The sequence below is a fragment of the Narcine bancroftii genome, chromosome 7 (assembly GCF_036971445.1).
Source record: "Narcine bancroftii isolate sNarBan1 chromosome 7, sNarBan1.hap1, whole genome shotgun sequence".
Lineage (NCBI taxonomy): Eukaryota > Metazoa > Chordata > Chondrichthyes > Torpediniformes > Narcinidae > Narcine > Narcine bancroftii.
Genome location: NC_091475.1, coordinates 65067213 through 65094329, shown reverse-complemented (window position 1 = coordinate 65094329; position 27117 = coordinate 65067213). Strand labels below are relative to the sequence as shown.

Here is a 27117-nt window from a genome sequence, read left to right as displayed (position 1 = left end):
AAAAATTTAAATTAGGGAGGGCGAATTCTGACATTGTTAGGTAGGGGCTAGGGTAGTTAATTGTGAGCAGTTGTTATTGAACAAAAGTACATGTGTGTCGTGCACTGCAGAGTTTCTTGTATCACTCCACACGTGAGTTGTTTAAGGACTGGCATGTCTCAGAGCAAAGGACAGGGATGCAGGGTAAGAGAATCTAGGCAGCGAGACAGGTTGAGAATTCAGTCAAAAAGTAAAAGGAAGCGCATGTCAGGTTTAGGAAGCTAAAATCAGACTGGGCCCTTAGGTAATATGAAGATTTCAGGAAAGAGATCATGAGGGACATTAGAAGGACCAAATAAGGTCATGAAGTGTTCTTTGCAAGGAGAATTAAAGTGAATCCCAAGGTAGTTTATGCTTATAGAAAATAGAACATAAAGAACAGTACAGGCCCTTCAGCTCTCGATGTTGTGCCAACCCATATATTCCTAACAAAATACTAAAACCTCCCTACCCCGCACCCCTCTACTTTTGGTCCATCTGTTAAATACCCATAATGTTTAGACCTCCACCATCTCCAACAAGGCATTCCAGGCACCGACCACTCTCTGTATAAAATAACTTACCCCTGATAGCTCCCCTAAACTTCCCTCCCTTCTCTTTGTACAGATGTCCTCTGGTGTTTGCTGGTCCTGCCCTGGGAAACAGGTGCTGGATGGCCACCAATCTATGCCGCTTATAATCTTGTAGACCTATATCATGTCTACTCTCATCCTTCTATGCTCCAAAGAGAAGACCCAGCTCTGCTAACCTTGCCTCATAAGACTTGTTTCCCAATCCAGGTAGCATCCTGGTAAATCTCCTCTGCACCCTCTCCACAGCTTCCACATCCTTCCTATAATGAACTAAACCCAGTATTCTACGTGTAGTTTTAACACAATTTGCAGAGTTGCATCATGACCTCTCTACTCCTGAACTTAATCCCTCTATTAATGAAGCCCAGAATCCCACAAGCCTTCTTAACTATCTTAGCATCCTGCATGGTGACCTTGAGAAAAGTATGGATTTGAACCCCAAGGTCCTTCTGTTCATCCACTCTCTTAAATAACTGACATTAACCCTGTATACAGCCTTCTGGTTTGTCCTTCCAAAATGCATCACCACACACTTATCCGGATTGAACTCCATCTGCCACCTTTCTGTCCAACTCTGTATCCGGTCTATATCCTCTTGTAACCTTCAACAACCTTCAGCTCCTCCAACCTTCGTGTCATCCGCAAACTTAATGATCCATCCATCTGCCTCTTCATCCAGTTCATTTATAAAAATCACAAAGAGCAGGAGTCCCAGAATAGATCCCTGCGACATTCCACTAGTCACCGACCTCCAGGTAGAATACTTTCCTTCCACTACTACTCTCTGCTTTCTTTCTACAAGCCAATTCTTTATCCATACAGCTAATTTTCCACTGATCCCGTGCCTCATGGGGGACCTTGCTAAAACCCATGTAGACCACATCTACATTCTACATTCATCAATTTCTTTTGTTACTCTTCAAAAAACTCAATTAGGTCTGTGAGGTATGACCTTCTCTTCGCAAAGCTATGCTGACCATCCTTGAGTAGACTGTACTCACAGATCCTGTCCTTAAGTATCTTCTCCACTAGTTTTCACACCACTGATGTAAGACTCACTGGTCTATAATTCCCAGAATTCTCCCTATAACATTTTTTAAACAAGGGGACTAAATTTGCCATTCTCCAATCCTCAGGTAACTCCTCTGCGGCCAAAAAGGACTCAAAGATCATCGCTACTCTTCTCTCAATTCCCACAGCAACCATATTAAAAATAGGATGATAACTAGGGAAAGGATAAAACCATTTAAGGACAAAGGAGGCAAGTTATGCTAGGAGTCAGAGGAGGTTACTGAGGAACTAAATGATATTCAGCAAGTAGAACATGGAGGATACTGAGAGCATTGTAGGCAATGTTCATGTTTAAGGGTATTTTCGTGTTGAGGAAGAAGTGGTTCTGCGTCTTTTGTAGAGCATTAAGGCAGATGTCCCTGGACCTGACAGAAGATACCCAGGTAACTGAAATGCAAGGGACAGCACAAGATTATTGAGTATAATTCACAAAACTGCCATTCAGAAAATCAGATCCTGAAAAAACTGAGGAAGAAATTAATAATTCATATAGGATGAAAGGAATTGAAAGTCTGCCAGACAGAATTCCAATGAGCCACCACCAACAACAGTTCTGCATTAATATTGGAATCAGATGGTATAAAATGATATTGAAACAACAATGCTGGAAACATTAAAGACAGACAGAAACAGAGAACCTTTCTGCATTTGATGACCTTCATCAAAACTGAAAAATCCTCAAAACATGTTTAATTTTGATTTTTAAAATTTTTATAAACATATATTAAGAATAAAAGGATAGTAAGGGACATAATTGGTTCCCTCGAAGATCAGAGTGGTTAACTACGTGTGGAGCCTCATGTAATGGGGAAGATCTTAAACAGTTTTATGTATCAGTATTTACTCAGGAAGCCAGAAGAATGCATACAGACAGAAGGAAAATAAACAGAAGGGACATGAAACATATGGAGATTAAGGAGGTGTAAGTTCCCGCTGCCTGACAGCGAATAAAGGTAGATAAATCACTCAGGCCAGATATGATATTCCCTCAGGCCTTGAAGAAAACTAGTGTAAAAATTTCAGGGGCGCTGGCTGATACTTTCAAAATGTCCTTGGCCAAGGGTGAGGTGCTAGAAGATTGGAGAGTAGTTCATGTTGTCCTGTTGTTTAAAAAAAGACTCCAAAAATAACCCGGTAATTATAGGCCGGTGAGCCTGACGTCAGTAGTATGTAAATTATTAGGAGTTCTGAGAGATAGGATATATAGGTATTTGGACAGCCATGGGCTGATTAAGGACAGTCAGCATGGCTTTGTGCATGGTAGGTCATGTTTAACGAATCTTGTAGAGTTTTTCGAGGCAGGTACTAAGAAGTTAGATAAGGTCGCACATGAGAGGTTAGTTTAAAAGGTTCAGACACGAGATATCTATGGAGAGGTTGTAAACTGGATTTGAAATTGGCTGTGTGGGAGAAAAGAGAGAGTGGTAGTGGATGGTTGCTTCTCAGACTAAAGGACTGTGATTATTGGTGTTCCTCAGGGATCAGTGCTGGGACCATTGTTTTTATGATCTGGATGATAATGTGGTGAATTGGATCAGCAAGTTTGCTGATGATACAAAGGCTTTGTGGACAGTGAGGAAGATTTTCAAAGCTTGCAGAGGGATTTTAACCAATTGAGAGAATAGGCAGATGGAGTATGAGGTGATGTATTTTGGAAGGGCAAGCCAAGGTAGGACATACACAGTAATGATAGGGCACTGGGGAGTGTGAAGAAGCAGAAAGATCTGGGGATAAAGGTAGATTGTTCCCTAAAGGTGGTGTCGCAGATGCACAGGGTTGTAAAGAAAGCTTTTGGCATCTTAGCCTTTATAAATCAAAGTATTGAGTATAGGAGTTGGATGTTATGTTGAATTGTTTAAGACATTGATGAGGCCAAATTTGGAATATTGTGTGCAGTTCTGGTCACCAAACAACAGGAAGGATATCAGTAAAATTGAAAGAGTGCAGAGAAGATTTACTAGGATGCTGTTGGGTATTCAGGAGTTGAGTTACAGGGAAAGGTTAAACAGGTTAGGACTTTATTCCTTGGAGTGAAGAAGAATGAGGGGAGATTTGATTGAGGTTTACAAGATTATGAGAGGTATAGACAGAGTGGATGCTAGTAGGCTTTTTTCACTTAGATTGGGGAGATAAATACGAGAGGTCAAAGTTTTAAGCTGAAAGGGGAAAGGTTTAGGGGGAACTTGGGGGGGAACCTCCTCACTTAGAGAGTGGTTGGGAGTGTGGAATGAGCTGCCATCTGATGTGGTGAATGTGGGCTCGATCTTGAGCTTTAAGAACAAATTGGATAGATACTTGGATGGGAGAATTCTGGAGGGTTATGGAATGGGAGCAGGTCAGTGAGAAAATGGATGGCAGACTAGAATGGCTTATTTTCTGTGCTGTAGTGTTCTGTGATTCCTCTATACAGCACAAATACAAGATCGATGGTGGGGGGTCGGGGGGGGGGAGTGGTTGGAGACTATGGGAAACCCTGAGGTCTGTGATAAGGAGGACACCAGAAACAGAACATTACATAACAGTGAAAATGTATTACTTAGGCAACCGTGAAGTAGATCCGCCAAAGTCTTTACTTTCCAGTTGTCTGAGGAGATTTTGCCTGTCCATCAAACTTACAGAGGTGGAAAATATAGTGACTGGTTGCATCTCAGCCTGGTTTGGGAATTGAAGTGCTCAGGAATGCAGAAAGCTGCTGAAGACAACAAACACAGCCAGGTCCATCATAGGATCGGACCTCCTGCCCATTTCAAACATCTACGTTAAAGGAAAAGAAATACAAGAAAGCAAAAAAATTAGTGGGAAGATCAGAAAGTTTTTAAAACTTGCAGAAAATAACTAAAAAGCTTAAGGAGGGAAAAGATGAAGTTGTAGCTGGCCACAAACCGAGTCGCGACCTGGCTCACAAAATGGCCTGCAAAATTGGCTGTCATCCTGCATGACCTACCGTACGACGGGTAACAGCAGGAAAGTCGGCCAGTCGGAAGCCAGCACTGCAATGATGTCACTCCTGCTGTCAAAGGCAGGGAGTGAATATAAACAGATCTGGCAGTACAATAAATCAGTCTTTGACCTCAACTCGACTGTGTGTGTGTCATTCTTACTCCACACTTCGTGGCAGCGCACACACTACATTGCTGACCCCAGCAGGTCCAACCAGCAGTTGGACCCAAAGATGACGGACCAAGCAGCTCTCCACATGGTCTCGCTAAAGCTGCCAATGTTCTGGGAGTTGCAGCCACACATGTGGATCGAGCAGACCGAGGCCCAGTTCCACCTTCGACACATCGCCGCTGACGACACCTGCTACTACTATGTAGTGAGCTCGCTCTACCAGGACATGGCAGCGAGGGTCGTCTATTTCCTACGGCAGCCTCCGGGGCAGGGCAAATATGGTGCCCTCATGGAGCTACTAACCCGCATTTTCGGGCTATCACGGTGTGAGCGCCTGTCCATCTGTTACACTTTGACGGTTTGGAGGACAGGGTTCCTCATGAGCAAGATGCTTACACTCACCAAGGGGCACAGGCCTTACCTGCTCTTTTAGCAGATTTTTCTGGAGCAGTTGCCTGAGGATATCCAACTCTTGCTTGCTAAAGTGGACTTCAGAGACCCCAGGAAAGTCGTAGCCTGATAAGCATCCCCTCACCAAAGAGGAATTTAGAAAATTGAGGAGTTGGGGATAGTATGGTGGTTGGACAGCCCCTGGGCCTCCCCCCTGCACATAGTCCTGAAGGTAGCAGGAGGGTGGAGGCCATGTGGTGATTACCGATGCCTCAATGAGGCCAGCACACCGGACAGACACCCCGTGCCCAATATCCAGGACTTGATCCCCAACTTACAAGGAGCAGAGGTGTTTTCAAAGGTCGATTTAATCAGGGGTTATCATCAAATCGCATTGCACCCCAAGGACATACCCAAAACCACCATAGGTGGGCTGGGACTTCCTATTCGGAGGCCGGTGCTGTGATGATGTCACTCCCATCATCAGAGGCAGGGACTGAATATAAGCACAGCTGGCAGAGCAATAAATCAGTCTTTGACTTCAACTCAACTGTGTGTGTGTGTCATTCTTACTCCACACTTCACGTAGCATGCAGGCTACCAAGTATAAAAATGGCCAGCAAATAATATTAAAGAGGATAGTCAAAGCTTCTTCAAGTATATAAAGAGTAAAAGAGAGGTGAGAGTAGATTTAGAAAATGATGCTGGGGAAATAATAATGGGAGACCAGAAAATGGCAGAGGAACTGAATGAGTATTTTGCTCTTCACTGGGGAAGACGTGAGAAGTGTGCCGGATGTTGAAAGGAAGTGAGTGTAGAAAGCTGAAATGTCTCAGGGTGGAGAAGTCTCCTGGACCAGATGGATTGCACCCTTGGGCTCTGAAAGAAGTAATGGGTGGTGTCAATTCTGCAGCCATTGGGAATGATCTTTCAGGAATCATTAGATTTTGGCATGGTCCTGGAAGACCACAAATCGTAAATGTCACCCCATTATTAAAGAAGTGAGGAGGCAGCAGTAAGGAAATAATGGGCCAATTGGCCTGATGTCAATGTTTGGGAAGGTTTTGGAGGCACATGAAGGGAAAGTCTTGCTTGCCAAACCTATTGGAATTCTTTGAAGTAACAAGCAGACTGGGTAAAGGAGATGCAGTGGATTTTCAGAAGGCCTTTAACAAGGTGCTGCACATGAGGCTACTTAACAAGATAAGAGCCCATGGTATAACACTAGAGTGAGTAGGGCATTGGCTGATTGGCAGGAAGCAGAGAGAGGGAATACAGGGAACATATTCTGGTTGGCTGCCAGTTGCTGGTGGTGTTCTACAGGGGTCGGTGTGGGGGCCACTTCCTTTTATGTTGTACATTAATGATTTGGATTATAGAATGAATGGCTTTGTGGCTGAGTTTGCAGATGATTCGAAGGTAGCTGGAGAAACAGGTAGGATTAAGGAAACACAGAAGCTGTAGAAGGACATAACCAGATCAAGAAAATGGGCAGAGAAGTGGTAAAAGAAATATAATGTTGGAAAGTATACAGTCATGCACATTGGTAGAAAAAATAAATTGGCAGAATATTTTTTAAATGGGAAGAAAATTGAAAATATCCAAATGCAGAGGGACCTGAGAGTCCTCATGCAGGATAGTCGTCAGGTAAACTTTCACGTTTTGTCTGTGGTGAAGAAGCCAAATTCAAAGTTGGAATTTCATTTCAAGAGGAATAGGATACAAGAGTAGGGATGTGATGTGAAGGCTTTATAAGGCACACGTGAGACCTCATGGAGAATTGTGCGCAGTTTTTGGCTCCTCACTTACAAAGGGATGTGGTGACGTTGGAGAGGGTTCAGTGGAGGATCCCAGGATGATTCTGGAAATGAAAGGAGCATTTGACATCTCTTGACCTGTACTCATTGGAATTTGGGAGAATGAGGGGGGAATCTCATTGAAATATTTTGAAAGTTGAAAGGTGTGGACTAAGTAAATGTAGAAAGTTTGTTTTCAATGGTGTTAGTGTCTAGGACAAGAGGACCATGACTTTAGACCAGGCACTTAGAACAGAAATGTGGAGGAATTTCTTCAGCCAGTGGGTGGGAAATTTGTAGAATTCTTTGCTACAGGTTGTGTGGAGGCCAGGTCATTGGGTGTGTTTAAGGCAAAGATTGACAGGTTCTTGATTCGCCAGGGGATCAAAGGTTATGGGGAGAAGGTGGGAATGGGACTGAAAGGTAAAATGAATCAGCTCATGATTGAATGGTGGGGCAGTCCTGAGGCACTGAGTAGCCTATTTCTGTTCTTATGTCTTATGGCCTTATCCACTGCCCTGCCGTCATTAACCATTTTTGTCACCTCTTCAAAAAATTCCATCAGATTTGTGAGACTCAATCTCCCACACTAGAATCCATTCTCACTACATCCATTCAGACCCTGTCTGTCTAAATGCTGGGAGATCCTGTCCCTTCAAAGGCCCTCTAGCAATTTCCCAACCTCTGGCCTATAGTTCCCAGGCATGTTCTTGCTGCATCAGCCACCATCCATTCTTCCAATTCTTCACTCGAGGTCAACGATGATCAATTGTTGTGATCAATAGAGGAAAGGGAGATTTTGATGATCCTCTGTATTGACCTGGTTCGATATTTTGCAGCTACTGCCCCACACAATAATTGATCAGTAATAAAGACTGTGCTCTCACCCAATCTATTTCTCTCATGCTTTTGTCCACCTCTATGAGATGATCCCTCATCCTCCTGTGCTCAGAGGAATAAAGCCCTAGCCTGCTCAACCTCTCCCTAGAGCTCAGGCCCTGTTTTAGTAAATGACTAACCTGTGCTGGTGGAGACTGCAATGGATTATTATCCATTTCGATGATCTGTAGATGCTTCATCTTTCTGTAGCAGATTGGTATCGACACAATCCTATTGCAGGAAAAGTATAATTTCACCAGCGGGAGGTCTGCAAGCTCTGCATGGAATAAAAACACAAGGGCTTTGTACTTGATTTAATTATTTCATTGTTTCATGTGGAAATAACAAGGTGTCAAGAAGTTAAAAAACAGCCACACCTTCTGGCAAAATCTGTAGATAATTTCGCCTGACATTTAATTCTCTGAGTGACTGAAGGTATCCCATCTGTTGTGGTAAAGCCGTAAGTTCATTGCAACTCACATCCTGAATGTCAAAAATTAAAAAAAGTTATTATTAGCGATCTCTTCAAACATCACCATGATTCTAAAATGAGCTTTGTACTAATGAAGGAGCACAGTGTATGCTTATAAAATAAATTAAGAATGCAAAGAGGGGTCACTGATAGACTGGATTCAAAAAAATCCCAAGGCATTTCCTCTTCAACGTGCAGAAAACAAAAATTGAGGAAGGTAAGCTGAGGATTCAGAACAATATTGATCAGCTGCTAAAGCAATGGTAAATGGAATCTAATCCTAAGAAATGTGAGGGTGAAGCATTTTTACTTGGGATGCATTAAATAAGGATATAAGAAATATACCATGAATGGTTGGATGCTAAGGCATACAGAGGAACTAAAAATTGTTGTCATGGAAGACCAATGATCCTTTAAGGTAGCACAGAACATGCGTGAGGAGGACTTTATGAGACACTGGTTAGGTTGCATATGGAGCATAGCATTCTGGCACACTCAAGGAAGGGAGATGAGATGCACTAGGAGGTTGGCAGAGGTGGAGTGTCTCAGTTATGTACAGAGACTGAAGAGGCTGTGTTTTGTTCTCCTTGGAGCAGAAGACACTGAGAAGGGATTTCGAGTCATGGAGTCATACAGAATAGAACAGGGCCCTCGGTACAACTCAACCATGCCAACCAGTATGGTATTCTGAGCTAATCCCATTTGCCTGCACTTGGACCCCTCCCCACAAAAACAACTTATCCCTAAATCTGTCCAAATGTTGTTACTGTGTCTGCATGTACTATTTCTTCTGTAGGGATACAGATACGGGTCACCCTAAATGAAACATATTGCCCCTCAGGTTCCTCCTAATTCCCTCCTCTCTCACCTTAAACCTTTACCGTCTAATTTTTGAAATATCTACCCTGGGAAAAGTGACTGTGAGCATTCACTTTAACCATGCCCCTCATGATTTTCTAAATCTTCCTAAGGTCACCCCTCAGCCTCTTGCATTGTGGGGAATAAAGTCTCAGTTGATTCAACCTCTGCCTATAACTCAACCCTTCCAGTTAGGTTAACTAAGTTAGATGGGTGATCAGAACTGCTCATTGTGGGTAAACTAGGAGTCTGCAGATGCTGAGGTACTAGTGCAATTCACCAAAGTGCTGGAAAGCTGAGCAGGTGAGGCAGCATTTATGGAAAGCAATAGACAGGAACCCTTCTTTAAGAATTCTAAGTGTGGACTCACCAATAATGTAATTGTTAATTTCTAACTTTTATTTTCAACACCCACCCAACTAAGGCCAGTGTGCCAAATACCTTCTTCACCCCCTTGTCCACCCGAGTTGTACCTTTCAGGGATGCATCTGTAGCCCCAGGTCTCTGTTCTACAACACTCTCCAGGGCCTTGGCAATCACTGTATAAGTCCTGCCCTGGTTTGATGTATACTTGTCAGAGTTAAATTCCATTTGCTACTTGGCCCATCTTCCCAACAGATCATTATCCACAGCACCACCAATTTTGGTGTCATCTGCAAATTTACTCAAGTGAACTCATTGCCAACCAAATCTTTAATATGGCAACAGCAGCAGACCCAATACCAACCCTGTGGCACACCACTGGTCACAGTTAATCAGAGAAACATCTCTCTGCTACTACTCTCTGCATTCTTCTACTGAGCCAGTTTTGAATCCAATGGGCCAGGTCATCTAGGATCCCACATAGGACCATGTAAATCCATTGTCATGAGGCACATCAAGCTCCTGTTGCCCCCATCACTAGACCCCCTGCATTTCTCATACAGACCTAACCGCTCCAAGACAATGCCATCACCACCGCCCTCCATCTAGCCCTCACCCACCTGGAAAACAAGAACCCATATGTTTGAATGCTGTTTATTTGCTTCAGCTCTGTGTTCCTGGTTTACCATGTGAGCATGGTATGGATGATAAATAAAGGTGACTTGACTTGAACCTCATGAGGTTCATGAGGCTCCTTAACAAGAGCCCATGGTATAACAGTAAATCTACTAGCATGGGTAGAGCATTGGCTGATTGGCAGGAAGCAGAGAGTTGGAACACAAGGATCATATTCTGGTTGGCTGCCAGTTGATGATGGTGTTCTACAGGGGCCGGTGTTGGGGTCGGTTATTTTTATGTTGTACTATGGATTTGTATTATGGAATTAGTGACTCTATGACCAAGTTTACAGACTATTCAAAGGTAGATGGAGGAGCAGATTGTGTAGAGGAAACACAGAGGCTGTAGAAGGACAGGAGAATGGGCAGAGAAATGGTAAATGAAATATAATGACAGAAAATATATGGTCATGCACTTTGGTGGAAAAAATAAATGGGCAGAATATTTTTTAAATGGGGAGAAAATTGAAAATATCCAGATGCAGTGGGACCTGAGAGTCCTCGTGCAGGATAATCGGCAGGTAAATTTTCACGTTTTGTCTGTGGTGAAGAAGCCAAATGCAAAATTGGAATTTCATTTCAAGAGGAATAGGATACAAGAGCAGGGATGCAATGTGCAGACTTTATAAGGCACACGTGAGACCTCATGGAGAACTGTGAGCAGTTTTTGGCTCCTCACTTACGAAGGGTTGTGATGATGTTGGAGAGGGTTCAGTGGAGGATCCCAGGATGATTTTGGAAATTAAAGGAGCATTTGACAGCTCTTGACCTGTACTCATTGGAATTTGGGAGGATGAGGGGAGAATCTCATTGAAATATTTTGAATGTTGAAAGGTGTGGACTAAGTAGATGTAGAAAGTTTGTTTTCAATGGTGGTAGAGTCTAGGACAAGAGGACCATGACTGAAGAACAGGCACTTAGAACAGAAATGTGGAGGAATTTCTTCAGCCAGTGGGTGGGAAATCTGTAGTTCTTTGGTACAGCTAAAACCTGCCTTTACTTGTGCTTACTTTCGGAAACCTTTTTGTTCCATGAATCGAGTGGCCCTTACTTATTCAATTCCCACAGCACCACCTAAGACACTGCACAGAATCCCTTGATGAATACATTGGAACCATTAGGGAGGAGGCATTGCAGCTTTGGAGTGTATTAAAACGGACACATTGCCAGGGCTTGGGGATGTTTGTTAAGACTAGAGGGTGGCTGATGCAGCAAGGACATGCCTGGGAACTATAAGCCAAGGGTTGGGAAATTGCTAGAGGGGCTTTGAAGGAACAGGATCTCCCAGCATTTAGACAGACAGGGTCTGAATGGATGTAGTGAGAATGGATTCTTGTGTGGGAGATCGAGTTTCACAAATCTGATGGAATTTTGTGAAGAGGTGACAAAAATGGTAAATGAGGGCAGGGCAGTGGACAAGGCTGCAAGACATAGGAACAGAAATAGGCTACTGAGTGCCTCAGGACTCCCCCATCATTCAATCATGAGCTGATTCATTTTACCTCTCAGTCCCACTTCCTGGCCTTCTCCCCATAATCTTTGATCCCCTGGCTAATCAAGAACCTGTCAATCTTTAGAAGATTTGTTTTCTCCCAGAGGGAGGTAGCAATGTGGACCACACTGAGAATGGTGAATACAAGTTGTCACACAATATTTGAGCAACATCTGGATGAATACTTGAATCATGAGGGACAATGGAGCGAGGGCTGGGAAGTAAAATTTATATAGATATGTATTTTATGTTAGTTACACAGGCACAGCAGTTCCCATGTTTCACGATACTATGACTCTGCAAGGATATTTATAAATGAGGCACTTTATTCAATCTCAGATCATCGATTTTCCGAGAGCCCCCAAGGTGAATATTCTGGATACATTTTTTGGATTACAATCTTCCGGTAAAGGGCTAATATCTGTAATTTATGACAAGATGACTGGGCTAAGACCCGCCTCTTTAGTCCAAATTAAGAATGACTGGGAGGAGGATTTGAACCTTTTTGAGACAATTAACACTACTTGCAGCTAGTGTGCTCGCTACTATCTGCTGAAATTCAAAGTAGTACATAGGGCCCACATGTCTAAACTCAAAGGATCTCCACTTTACTCAAATATAAATCCTCATTGCGAAAAATGAAAAATACGTGATGCTTCTTTAATTCATATCTTCTGGACGTGGCTCAGTTTGGAAAAATATTGGAGAGACGTTTTTCAAACATTATTGGTGATTCTCAATTTAATATTAGAACCAAATCCCTTAGTTGCTCTGTTTGAAATTGTTGGAGAAGATGATGTTTTACTCATCCCAATTAATTGTCGCATTTTATCCTTTACTTCGGTGTTGGCCAAACATGTTATTTTGATTAAGTGGAAAGTTAATACCCCACCTATTCATGAACAATGGCTAAGGGACATAATGTCCTGTTAAAATTTGGAAAAAATTAGATATGCAATTAATGATTCAAACATTAGATTCCAAATGCTATTGGGCTCGTTCATGGACTATTACCATGATCTCTAGGTTCAGTGTTAATACAGAATTTTGGCACTGTGTTGTCCCACTTCAAAGTGAGCTACTCTGTTTCATCAACACTAACCTTCAACCTTGTTTAGGGCTTGGGGTTTGAAATATTTAAATTTATTATGTCCATTTTTTATTATTATGACTGTGCTTTGGAAATTTATATATATGATTATTCTCACAATGCTTTTCTTTACTTTTTTTCTGTAGCACATTTTATAATTGTACTGTACAAACTTATTATTACTGAAAATCGATTAAAAATATTTTAAAAAGAATAAGAAAATGCCGCTGGAGAAATAATAATGGGGGATAAGGAGATGGTAGAGAAACTGAATGAATTTGCCACATGTCGAAGGATTGGGGAAGAGAAGTGAGTACAGTTGCTATTTTAAGGGAGAAGGTGTTCAGAAAGCTGAATGATCTAAGTCTCCTACACAAGATTAATTGCACCCTCGGATCCTGAAAAAGGTAGAGGCAGACATTGTGAAGGCATTGGTAATGATCTTTCAGATATCAATAGATTCTGGCATGGTCCCAGAGGAGGGGAAAATCATAAATGTCATCCCACTATTCAAGAAGGGAGGGGGGCAACAGAAAGGAAATTATAGGGTAGTTAGCCTGATGTCAGTGATTGGAGTGATTGTAAAGGAGTATCATCGAGGGGACATGTCAGGCCAAAACAGAAACAAAATCAATTGTCATGAATGTCACAAAATTTGATGTCTTGCACCATCATCACAGTGCAACCAATTATATAAACCATGTTACAAAAATAAATAAAAAATACAGTCTATGGTTCATTACTCATTCAGGAATCAGATGGCAGCGAGGAAGAAGCTGACCATGTGCTGCTGAGTGCTTGTCTTTAAGTTACTGTACCTCCTTCCTGATGGTAGCAGAGTGAAGAAGGCATTGCCTTGGTAGTGGGGGTCCTTGAGGATAGATGCTGCTTTTTCATGTGTATGTCCTCATTGGAGGACATACACAAGATGTCGCAGGCCGAGTTAACAACCCTCTAGAATTTTTTTCTTGCCCTGAGAGTTGGCACCTCTGTACCGGACAGAGATGCAATCAACCAGAATGCTCTCCACTGTACACCAGTACAAAATATTGAGTCTACTCAAACTCCTCACGATGTATAGCCACTGGCGAGCATTCAAGATTGCATCGACATTGAGGCACCAGGACAGACCCTCAGAAATGCTGACACTCAAGAATTTGAAATTCTTGACCCTCTCCACTACTGACATCTCAATGAGGACTCTTCGTGTTCTGATTTCCTTCTGGAAGTCCACAATAATCTCCTTAGTTTTGTTGAGTGCATGTTTATTGTTGTGTTGCCACTCATCGAGCTGATCTATCCCCCTCCTGTACGTTTCCTCCTTGTCATCTAAGATTCTGCCGACAACCGTGGTGGTATTGGCAAATTTGGAGATACAATTTGAATTGTGCCTGGCTACACAGTCATGGGTATAGAAAGAGTAGAGTAATGGGCTAATCACACATCACTAAGCTGCGCCTGTGTGGATGATCAGTGACAAGGAGACGTTTCCAAATTCGTACTAACTGTGATCTTCCAATGAGGAAGTCAGTTGCAAAGGGAATGCAGAGAGCCAGGGTTTGGAGCACTGAGGGAATAATGGTATTGAAGGCTGAGCTGTAGTCAATGAAGAGCAGCCGAATGTATGAGTTGCTATTGTCTAGGTGATCCAGAGCTGAGTGGAGAGCCAGTGATATTAAGTCTGCTGTGGAGCGATTGTGGTGATAGGTGAATTGCAGGGGGTCCAGTCCTTTAACTGTGGGTGGCACAGTTGGCGTAGTGTTACAGCACCAGCGATCAGTAGTGGGGTTTGAATCTCGCTGCCTTTAAGAGTTTTGTACATTATCCCCGTGGGTTTTCTCCAGGGGCTCCGATTTCCTCCCACAGTTCGAAAAATACCAGGATTGTAGGTTAATTGGGTGTAAATGGGCAGCACAGGCTCATTAACCAAAATGGTGTGTAACTGTGCTATGTCTAAATTGAAAAATAAATAAAAAATATTTAAAATTAACTTAGCTATGTGTTAATTCTGCCCATGAGCAGCCTCTCAAATCATCTCATCATAGTAGATGTGAGTGGTACCGGGTGATAGTTCTTGAGACAGCTCACTCTATTCTTCTTGGGCCTTTGAATGCAGGTGGGGAACTCCAACTGCAGCAGTGAGTGGCTTAAAATGTCCATGAACACTGTGGCTAGTGGTTGGCACAGTTTTTCAGTACCTTGCCAAATTCGCCATCAGGGTCTGACGCCTTGTGAGGGATCACCCTCTTGAATGATGTTCTGCTGTCGGCCTCAGAGACAGGTATCTCAGGGATACTCCTTGTAGGGATTCTTGCAGCCACTGTTGAGTTCTCTTTCTCAAAGAGGGCATACAAGGTGTTCAGCTCATTGATTAGTAAAGCATTACAGCTATTTATGGTGTTCGACCTCGCTTTGTAGGATGTAATGACCTGCACTCCCTGCCAAGTTGGAGAGTATCTGTCTCTGTCACTAGCTTCCGCCAGAATTGCATCTTTGTGGCTGAGATAGTCTTCCGCAGGAATTCCTGTATAGATCTTAATCACTGGCCTTGAACACACGCTTGATCTCGCCCCCACCAGGTTGAGAATCTTCTGATTCATCCAAGGTTTCTGGTTGGGAAACCCGGTGTGTGCGTGTGGGGACACACACGTCCACACAGGTCTTGATGAAATCAGTGACATTTTTTGTATATTCATTCAGGCCTAAGGATGGTACGGTAAAGTCCACTGATTCAAAGCAGTCCTGCAGACACTGCCGCTTCCTTCAACTGTATTTTCACCATCTTTGCTGCTGTTGCTGTGGTCCTCAGTCTCTGCTTATACACCAGTAGTAAAAGTACAGTCAGGTGATTAGAGTTACTGAAGAGTGGTTGTGGATGGCTCAGAATTTGTTCTTCATGGTGGTGGAGCAGTGGTCATGTGCATTGGCTTATCTGGCTTCGCAGGTAATGTGTTGTTGATTCAGATTGGCCTGGATGAATTCCCCTCAGAAAGGCATCAGTGAATGCTGTCTCGTGGTTTCTGATTACAGTGCTCAGTCTCTCCAGTGCAAGTCTGGCATTAGCCTGGGATGGAATGTACACTGCAACCAGGATGATGGCGGTGAACTCCCTTGACAAATAGAATGGATGTCACTTGACTGCTGTACATCACACAGTACTCCCTGATATATCTCTAATGTTGTAATCTGGCTGTGAGTTCATCGAGTTTATTTTCCAACAATTGTATGTAGGTCAGAAGGATGGTAGGGAGCAGAAGCCTCAGGGTCTGGGTGTCTTAGTTTAACCTGTAGTCTCCTCCCCACCCCCCTGCGTACTCATTGTCAGGTCTTCTTTTAAGGCCCTGTTGGTCAGCTGCTGGTAATTTTGCAGTGGTTAAATAGCCTGTGAGCTGGCTGTTTAAATTTCCTGTGGTGTTTAACTGGCCTGTGCGTCGACTGTTTGAAGTTGCCCTGATCTGATGGAGTCTGCCATTCCTGACAATCGCAGGTCTGCTAGCACTCTTAGGACATTGTTATTCTCAGATAAGTTACTTTCTGTGGTTGTAAATTTGAGTTTTAATAGTTCTGAAAGGGAATATGTGATAATTCCCATCAGAGCTACACACAGAGTCACTAATATCGGGCACCATTTTTTAAATTGTTTTCCTTAAGGGAAAATCTTGCTTGTCAAACCTATTGGAATTCTATGACGAAGTGACCAGCCGGCTGGGTAAGAGAGATGCAGTGGATGCTGTGCATTTGGATTTTCAGAAGGGTTTTGACAACGTGCCACACAAGATAGCAAGATAAGAGACCTTGATATAACAGGAAACCTATTACTGTAATTCATCTTGACATAGATAGAAAAAGGGATGAGGACCTGAAGAGGGAATAGAGGGAGTTGAGATGGAGGCTAAAAAGCAGGACATCAAGGGCGATAATCTGTTGATTGCTACCAGTGTCACACATAATTAAGGGCAGGAACAGGAAGTTATGACAGATGAATGTGACTGAAGAGTTGATGCAGTGGTCAGGAGTTCAGATTCTGGGGAAGGTATGAAGTGTACAAAAAGGATAAGTTGCACCTGAACAGGAGGGAAACTAATAGCCTGGCGGGCAGGTTTGCTCGAGTAGTTGTGGAGGGTTTAAATGAGTTTGGAAGGGGGATGAAGGCCAGTATGAGAGGGTAGTAAATAGGGCAGAACATACACAAGTAGTGAGATTATGAGGGAAGACAGGCAGTGAGGGCAGACCTGGAAGTGTAAGATGAAGAATTTAATATGGGCTACTATGGAAACAAAATTGAAAAGGGCGGTGAATACAGTCAGCATTGAAGGTGCAGTAGAAAAAATAAGGTTGTTGATCTAGTAGCTCAGCTGGAAATTTCCAGTTATGACATTGTGGCCAACACTGATAAGTGGTTGAAAGACCACAGTTGGGAGCAAAATATCAGTGGAATAACAATGTATCGGAAGGCCAGCAAGGTAGGCAGAGAGGGTAGGTGGTTCTGCTAGTTGAAAATGGTATTGAAACTTTGGAGAGAAGACATTATGGAACCAGAGAACGATAGAACTTTAGAGCACAGAAACAGGCCTGTTCGGACCTTCTAGTCTGTGCCAAACTATTTTTTTTGCCTAATCCCCCTGACCTGCACCCATCCCTAGCCCTCCATCCCCTTCCCATCCATGTACTTGTCCAAATTCTTCTTTGATACAGGCTTTTGTTATTCTTTATTTTTATTTTATGCGTTATATTTAGGAAAGTTGCTGTTTGGGAGTTGGGGCGAGGAGGTTTGGACTACGGAAAGGCACACAGATAATCTCATCTAGGCATCTTGGCACCACCATAAAATCAACATTATTGTTCTCAATTGAAAGACTGACAATGAATGTTTGCATAAGGAAAACATGTGTTCAAATAAGAAGCAATTGCCAGATGACTCAGGTTTTAGAGTAATGAAACTGAATCAGTTATTGTTCAGTTATGTGATTAAAGACACTTAGGAAAAAAACAGCATTTTTAGTATTATCAACCAAAGTCTTCTGAGGGAAAATTAAAGTGACTCTCAGGTGAGATAGTCACTCCTGCTACTCTCCTTGTCAGAGGAGAGAAATCTGTTGTGGTCTTGTAATGGTCACTTTTTACTGACCTATATCTGGGTAAAGAAAACAAGATCATGCTTGCATTTGGATCGTGATCATTTTACTGATCATTTCATTTAACCCTTGCCTGGGATCATGGAAGCATCGTATCGTAAAGTCAAGAGTTCCATAACCCCTACGCAAAAAAAAGAGAGGGGGATTGTGATAAATCATTCATATGAAGAAACATTTCTATGAAAGCAACTCGACAAGAATTTGTGAGTGTTGAGAAGTCTGATGACTCGGTGTCTCTCCTATTCCATAATTAATTCTGAACATCAGTTTAAATATTTTGAGTTTCAACACATGATTTCTAAGTCAGAACTTTGAATTGACTTTTCAGAATTGTGCCTAAGCTACATTGTGATACAATGCAATATACATTTGCACATAGTTGGGGTTAAGTTTAGAGTTAAGTAAGATATATTATTAATAGTTATTAATGTAATGGATGTGTTAATATTAATCTTTAAAGTTAAGTTATAAAATTATATATATTTTTAGTGAGGGAACAGGGTCAAACAGGGACACACAGTTGCACTCAGAGAGAGAGAGAGAGGGAGATGTCATTTTTGGAGTTGACATGTCTTGAAAAACAGAGCTATAAAAACTGAATTGGCTTCTTAATTGAAACTCAAGAACAATGTGTATTTGCTTAAAAGCATTTGTGTGTATACACAGCATTTTGCTGGTAGCTATTCAAACAAACAAGTTCTTTCTTGAATGACCTGAGCAAACTATCCAGAGCCATATCCATTTATGGACAGACATGAGGTCAGAAGCTTTTAGCATATAAAAGTAAAAGGTAAACATTCCAATATTGTCATGTAGTAAAAGGTAGTATTACATTTAGAATGTAACACGCATGAATTTCTTTAACTTTTATCTACATTAAGGCAGACAGAAAGTCGCCATTTTGCCCAGTGCCCCTCACAGAAACCTATAGCACCTGGTGTTCCTAGGCAGTCTCCCCCCCAAGTACTGACCAGTCCTCAGTTTGCTTAGCTTTCGAGATCAGACAATCCCAGGTGTATTCAGGCTATTAGATAACTGATATAGATGTTAAATATAGATGTAAGATTACTTTGAAAGAAACTTCAAAGTCAGAAATTATGATAATGTCATGTGGTAAAGACACTTCAAGAGAGAAAACATTTTGAATATTAAGGAACTTTTACCATCCTGTAGATAATACAGAATTGAAGTATAAGTTGACCATCCTATGGAAGACAGGATTAAAGATACAGTAACCAGAAAAGGAACTGTTACATGTTACTCCTGGTCAAAGGAAAACACAGAATAAATGGCTTCTGACTGTCTCTTTAAGATAAAGAGGGCAGCCTCGTTGTGTCCATGGAAATGGTCATTTTTGTATAACAGAGTAAAAGTGATTTGCATTTAAAACATAACCATTTTTATATGGTTACTTAGTTTAGCCCTTGTCTGGTTTGTGAAATTATTGTTTTAAGAAAATAGCCACTTCACTGTCACTTTGGAAAAGAGGACAGATTTATCCTGTGGAACACAGATTCCAAAATTTCCATGCAAAAGAGAGAAAATAGTTTGTATGAAGAAACATTGCTCTCTAAACATTTTTACAAAAGAAATGTGTGAGTTTTAAAGAGTTCTAATGACTTGATGTTTCAAAATACTTCATTATTGCTTTTGAGCAACAATTTAAAGAAATCTGATGCCTTACACTTACTGCTTAATATATTTTGAACAGCAGTAAAGACTTTGAGTTTTAACACAAAAGCTTTCTGACAACTTCCCATTCAGCATCTCCTGTATAGCTTCTTTAATCTCAAAATCCGTAAATGGAGCTTCCAATTCCTTAACCTCCTCTTCCTTCAAAACAGGTAATTGCAACTTCAATAAATAAGATTAAATAGAACCAACATCCTGCTTTCCTCAGAAGTATATAATTTTTGATAAAATGAATAAAACTGACCATTTATTTCCTGAAGCTTATAGGTAACTATTGAATTCTTTTTAACAGCATTAATAGTTTGCGATGTCTTTTCTGTTTTTAATTGCCATGCTAATACCTTGTGAGCTCTCTCAATCAATTCATAATAACGTTTTTTAGATCGGTAAATGAAACACTCATACTGATAAGTTTGTAATATATTATAATGTGATTTCAACTTTGTTAAAGCAGCTTTTATCTTCTGTAACATCTTCCTGAAATTCCTTTTCCAACTCAGTAATTTCTTTCTCCAATGTTAGACTTTCCACCACATATTGTTTTTATACTACTTTCGTAGTATAACTAATAATTTGCCCTCACAAATATGCTTTCAAAGCGTTCCACAGTACAAAATTACTACGTACAGAATTAATATTCCCAGCCAAAAACAAAGTAATCTGTTCTTTAACAAAAGTAATAAACTCTGGTTTCCTCAGTAGCATTGCATTAAACCTCCATTTATAAGACGATTGTACCACTTCTGGACTTACACAGGAGAAAAATAACATGCAATGATCCGATATAACCCGACTTTTATATTCAGCCAGTAATACTCTACCTTGCAAGTGTACCAAAACCAAAAGAAAATCTATTCTATAAAATGAATCATGTCGAGATAAATGAAAAGTCTTTCTCTGTCGGGTTTACTCTCCTCCAAACATCAACTAAATTCAAATCTTTCATCAAAGCCCCTAGTTGTGTTGCCACCTTTGATTTCCTTATACTTTTCGGAAATCTATCCAATAAAAGGTCCAAATCACAGTTAAAATCTCCCCCAACCAAAATATTATCATTGACCTGATTTAACAATAAAGCGTTCCACAGTACAAAATTATAGGTAAAATTATAGACATGAACCGTTCATCGTCTGCATTAGGTGTGTAAATATTTTACAAAGTCCATGATTCAACAAAAAATTTACAATTCACCATCAAAACCCTCCCAGCATTTCCTTCAAATGATTCCATTTCAAACAGTAATTTCTTATGAATTAAAATTGCTACACCACTCGCCTTAGTCTTCAACTTCAAATGTTCTTTTTCGGTCAATATCAACTTTCATTCTTTTTATATAAGCCAAAACTCATTGGCGCTTAATTGGATTATTCAAACATTAAAAGTTGCAAAGTTCAAATTAGACATTTCTTCAATCTAACTATAAGACATTTCTTCACTACTATAAAATATTGCTCCCCTTTCTAATTCCCTTAATATTCTAAACCCTCCCCCTATATAAAAATTCCAAAAAGTCAAAGAAATAGAAAAAAATACAATCAACTACTAAAAAGTAGTAGCTCCCTAAAAATCTGGGTGTGGCATCCAGTGCCATCCACCACCCCAGTCAGACTTTCACAATGTACTTAATCAAATATAATCAACCCAGTGATTCCAGTCCCAGTGATTGTTCCGGGTCCTCAATATCAAGAAGACTTTGCGCCAATTCAAATTTATTTCCATTCTTTCCGTATTTCCCATTCTTCCAATTTCCATTTCAATTTACCCTCCTTTTAGGTGACAATAATGACGACCGTATATTTCCTCGCAAATCTGGCAATGAATTAGCAAAAATTAATCCATAATGATCCATAATGATCATTTTCAAACAATTGGGATTGAAAATTCCCATAAAAAACTTTCAATACACCCAGATAACGAAAAGCAAATTTATATCCCTTTCACCACAATACTTCTTTAGCTGAATTAAATTCTCAGAGCCTTCTAATAATTTCTTGACTCAGATCAGCATAGAAAAACACTATTATTTAGAACCATCATTGGAGTCTGATTTTGCTGTGCCTTCTGCACCGCAATTTGCAGTATAATTTCTCAATTCTGATACTTTAAACAACGAATCAAAACCGCTCGTGGTGGTTGAACTGGAAACGTTTTTTTTCCTCAGTGCTCCATGAGCCCGATCTAGCTCTAAACCATCCAGAAAAAATTCCTTGCCCAGTACCTCAGGAATCCATTCCTTAAAAAACTTTACCGGATCTGAACTTTCCATATCTTCTGGAAGACCTACTATTTTTACATTATTTCTTCGACTTTGATTTTCTAATGAATCAATCTTCTTCAATAATTCCTTCTTCTGAATCCCCCAATCCACAAAAGAGTCCTCCACTTTTTCCATTTTTTCTTTATTACGCTCCACTTGGTTCTTACATTCAAAAAAGTCGCCAAGGGCTAATGGATTTTTGACCGAATTCTGTAAGGTATTTTATGAATATTTATCCTCTGTATTTGGAGACGTATTGCAGCAAATAACTGAGGATCAGTTGTTACCGGAATCGTGTTTATGTGCTATAATTATGGTGATTCCAAAGAAAGATAGGGATCCGTTGAAAGTATCTTCGTAAAGGCCTATTTCTTTATTAAATGTAGATTATAAAATTATAGCGAAAGTGTTATCAAATATTTACCTCAATATAGATCAAACAGGCTTTATTAAAAATAGAAATGTGTCTGATAACATCCTCAGATTGATAACATTGGTCAATGCATCTACACAGCAACCCAACCACTGGATGTGGAAAAAGCTTTTGATAGGGTTGAGTGGAATTTTCTATTTAAGGTGTTAGAGATTTAACTTTGGCCCTTATTTTATTGGGCCAATTACTAGAGTGGTGACAAATGGTCAAATTTCTTTACCATTTAAATTGATGCGATTGACTCGGCAAGGTTGTCCATTATCACCAGCCTTGTTTGCATTGGCTATTGAACCATTAGCTCAAACAATACGACAAAATGATAAGATTAAAGGGATGAAAATTGTGGATGATGAATATAAGATTAATTTATTTGCAGATGATGTGTTGGTGTATTTGACAGAACCAGAGCAGTCTTTGAAATATTTACAAGATTGTTTGTTGAAATTTGGAGAGCTATCTGGATATAAAGTAAATTGGGATGAGTGAAATATTGCCAGTTGGGGAAGAAGATTATTCAGAATATAAAAATATTATAAAATTAAAATGATCAGATAGAATTAAATATTTAGGAGTAATAGTCAATGCAGATTATCAATCTTTATATAAATTAAATTATGATCCATTATTAAAAAAGGATTAAAATGGATTTGATTAAATGGAAAGATCTACCGTTAACATTAATTGGTTGAGTAAATTGCATTAAAATGAATATTTTTCCTCGAATCCGATATCTGTTTACTTCCAAAGGGTTTTTTTCAGGATTTGATAGACGGTGCGGGAGTTTTTATGGAAGGGAAAATTAGCATGAGTAGCTTTACACAAACTTACATGGAAATACACATTAGGTGGATTGCAGTTACCCCATTTTCAAAATTATTATGAAGCAGCTCATTTGAAATTTGTTAGTAGATTGATGGTTATGGATCAGCCTCTAAGTTGGGCAAAGGTGGAAATGGCTTGTATTTCTGAAGTTGAGGTGCATCAGTTTATACTTAAGTGGAATGTGAACTTATTACAGGAATGTAATATGCCAGTATTATGGATATGGGTTAAAAGAAATATGGTTTTAGGATCAAAGGGTAAATTATCAATTCAAACCCCATTATATCATAATCAGCTTATTCCTTTTTCAATGTTCAATAATCATTTAAAGAGATGGAATTCTAAGGGTATAACGATAGTTCAGGACTCTTTTGAAGAAGGTCAGTTTCTTTCTTTTAATCAATTGAGGGAAAAATTTGATATGTCTGTAAATTCTTTATTTGTGTATAATCACTTAGAGCATTGATAAAAGATAATTATGGTAAAGAATTGAATTTACCTATGTTGACGAAATTTGAATCTTTGATTTCCTCTATACCAAAGAAAGGTTATATTTCCGATATGTATCAATTGTTACAGGAAAATAAAGATAAACCGGAATGGGAGAAATCTAGGACTAAATGGGAAACTGATTTAACTTTCCTGAAGATAATTGGGAGGTTATGTGTCATGATAGTATAACTAAAATGACAAATGTGTGATATGGAATGGTTAATTATAATTTTTTACATCAGTTATATTTGACTCCAAAGAAATTGAAAAAATATGGGTTTAGTAATTGTTTTAGATGTGGATTATGTACTGGAACATTTTTACATGCCATTTGGTCTTGTGTTAAAGTACAACCATTTTGGGAAGGAATTAGGCTGGTTTTGGAAAAATTATTTAAAATTAAATTACCATTAGACCCATTGATTTTTTTTATTGGGCTATATGATTTCTTTGAAGGGATTGGGGTTTGATAAATTTCAAATTGCATTTATACGTTTAGTGCTCTCTGTAGCACGAAAATGTGTAGGTAGTACTTGGAAAGATAATGTGGAGATTAATATAGCATGCTGACATAATGAATTGAGAATGTATTATTACAGAAAAAATCACATGTAACTTGCATGATAATTATTCTTTTTTTGTTAAAATGTGGTCTCCTTATTTGGAATATATGAATTTAGAAAAACTTTGAAATACTGTATATATTCTACATTTTATTTTTATATTTGGCTCCCCTTAAAGAAATTGATTCTTTTTCTGTTATGTTTGATTGTAAGTTGTTTAAATTCTTTAAAAAAAAACTAAAGCTTTCTGAGAATGAACTTTAAAACCATCTCTCAAATCAAAGGTAATGGTTTGGGTTTACACACACTTGTGCATAATGGGGTTAAGTTTAGAGTTAAGTAATAAGTGTTATGGTATTAATAATAAAATTATTGTTTTACCAAAACCATTGTCTTGGTTATTACCATTGTTGTTGATTTAGTCTGTAATATTAATAAAAATTACTGTTTTGAAGATACCATTGTCTTGGTGAATTTCTATTGCTGCTGGTCTACAGCATAACAAATAAATGTTAAAATTGAGCCAGCAGCTTGTTCCACACTCCCACCACTCTCTGTGTGAAGAAGTTCCCTCTCATGTTTCCCCGAAACTTTTCCACTTGCACCCTTAACCCAGGTCCTCTGGTTTGTATCTCAATGGAAACCCTTATTTACTCTGTCTGTACCTCTCATAATTTTAAATACCTCTATCAAATCTCCACTAATTCTTCTACGCTCCACAGAATAAAGTCCTAACCTGTTTAACCTTTCCCCGAAGTCCAGGCAACATCCTAGTAAATCCTCTCTTTCTATCTTATTAATATCATTCCTGTAGTTAGGCGATCAAAACTGCACAGAATACTCCAAATTTGGCCTCACCAATGTCTTATACAACTTTACCATAACATCCCAACTCCTATACTCAGTAGGATTTATGAAGGTCAATATATCAAAAGCTCTCTTGACAACCCTATCTGCTTGTGATGCTTTCAGGGAACAATGCATCTGCATTCCCAGATCCCTCTGTTCTACTGCACTCCTCAGTGCTCGATCATTTACCCTGTATGACCTTTCTTGGTTTGTCCTTCCAAAATGCAACAATTCACACTTGTCTTCATAAAATGCCATCGGCCATTTTTCAGTTGGTCCAGATCCTTCTGCAAACTCTGAAAACCTTCCTCGCTGTTCACAAAGCCTCCAATCTTGAGGCACTTTCAGATGGCCAAAAGCCCTGCTTGTAAAGCCACATATTTTGGCAATATGTGGTTGTTGAGAGGCCACGTGAATGTGCAGGAGGCGCTTGCAAGGCAAACTTTGTAACCCTCCTCCAAGAGGGATAATCGCCACAGCACAGTGGCCTCCCCAGCTATCTGAACGCAGCCACCTAAAACCGGCCAGTAGGGGAGAACGGGGGCTGGAGCGACTAGCGGGGGAGAAGAGGGCTGGAGCAGCCGGTGGGGGAGAAGGGGACGAGGCTGTCAATGTGGGGATTGCAGGGCAAGAGCAGCCGGCGGGGGAGAACAGGGACTGGAGTGGCCGGCGGGGGAGAATGGGGGCTGGAGCGGCCGTTGGGGAAGAATGGGGGCTAGAGTGATTAGTGGGGGAGAAGGGGGCTGGAGCAGCCAGTGGGGGAGAATGGGGCTGGAGCGGCCGGCAGGGGAGAAGGGGCCTGGAGCGGCCAGCGGGAGAAGGGGCTAGAGTGGCTGGCGGGAGAGGAGGCTGGAGCGGTCGGCGGAGGAAAAGGGGGCTGGAGCGGCCAGTGGGGGAAGAACAGGGCTGGAGCGACCGGCAGGGGAGAACAGGGGCTGGAGTGGCCGGCAGGGGAAAAGGGGGCTGGAGCAGCCGGCGGGGGAGAACAGGGCTGGAGCGGCCAGCGGGGGAGAAGGGGGCTAGAGCGGCTGGCGGGAGAGGAGGCTGGAGCAGCCGGCGGGGGAAAAGGGTGCTGGCTGAAACAATGCCGGTACCCAACTCGAGCACCATACTCACCTGCCAGCCGCTCCAGCCTCCTCCCCCGCAAGCTGCCCCAGCCTTCTTCTTCCCCGCCGGCCGCCCTGGCCTCCCTTCTCCCCCACCGGCCACCCCAGCCTTCTTCTCCCCCGCCGGCCACCCCAGCCCCCCTCTCCCCCACGAACCGCTCCACCCCCTTCTCCTCCACTGGGGGGCAGAGCAATCAGTGTGGGGACATTCCACGGGGGATGTCCCTGTGCTGATAGCCCATGCTGGCTGTCCCAGCTGACAGCCAGCTATCCTAAATTGACAGCTCAAGAGACAGTAGCCGGAGTACGCTCAGATTTTAGCACTGCCACCTGAACGTCAAATCAAATCAAAGGGCCTCTTTCTCTTCAGGCGCATTCTTAGCGGAGAATCCACCTGAAGAAGCCTATTGTGTCATCTTCCAACTTGCTGATCCAATTTACCATATTATTATCCAGATCATTGATATATATATGACAATGATCCCAGCATCGATCCCTGAGGCACATCACCTGTCACAGACCTCCAGTCTGAGAAGCAACACTCTCTGGCTTCACCTGTCCAGGCAATGTCAAATCCAGTTCACCACTTCACCATGAATACCATGTGGGAACTTGTCATAGATCTTACTGAAGAACATCCACAGCCTTTACTTTATCAATATTCCTGGTAAACTCCTCAAAAAACTCTAAAAGATTGGTTAAACGTAACGAGTTTTGTAAAGCCCTCATCAGTACTTGGCTATCTAAATACTTGTATATTGAATCTCTTAGAACATCTTCCAATAATTTAGTTATCACTGATGTCAAGCTCACCAGACTACAATTTCCAGGGTTTTTTAAACATGAGCTACACTCCAATCCTACAGCACCACATCTGTCGCTAAGGATATTTTAAATACTTCTTTAATTTTGACACTACCTTCCTCAAGGTCCAAGAGAATTGATCCAAGAGACAGAA

At 41.0% G+C, this 27117-nt stretch overlaps 1 protein-coding gene across 13 annotated transcripts in view; it reads right to left on the bottom strand.

Annotated features, from left to right (window-relative positions):
• The window catches only part of lrch1 (leucine-rich repeats and calponin homology (CH) domain containing 1), a 415951-nt gene that overhangs the window by 174979 nt on the left and 213855 nt on the right, over positions 1 to 27117 (bottom strand). For all 13 annotated transcript variants that reach the window (XR_011341921.1, XR_011341922.1, XR_011341923.1 and 10 more), the window contains 2 exons: positions 8236 to 8341; positions 7999 to 8135 (listed from right to left, as the gene is read on the bottom strand). Coding sequence is in view for 9 of the 13 variants with exons in the window: in XM_069890277.1 (XP_069746378.1) it covers positions 7999 to 8135; positions 8236 to 8341 (243 nt within the window). In the remaining 4 variants the exon portion in view is untranslated. The remainder of the gene's footprint in view (positions 1 to 7998; positions 8136 to 8235; positions 8342 to 27117) is intronic.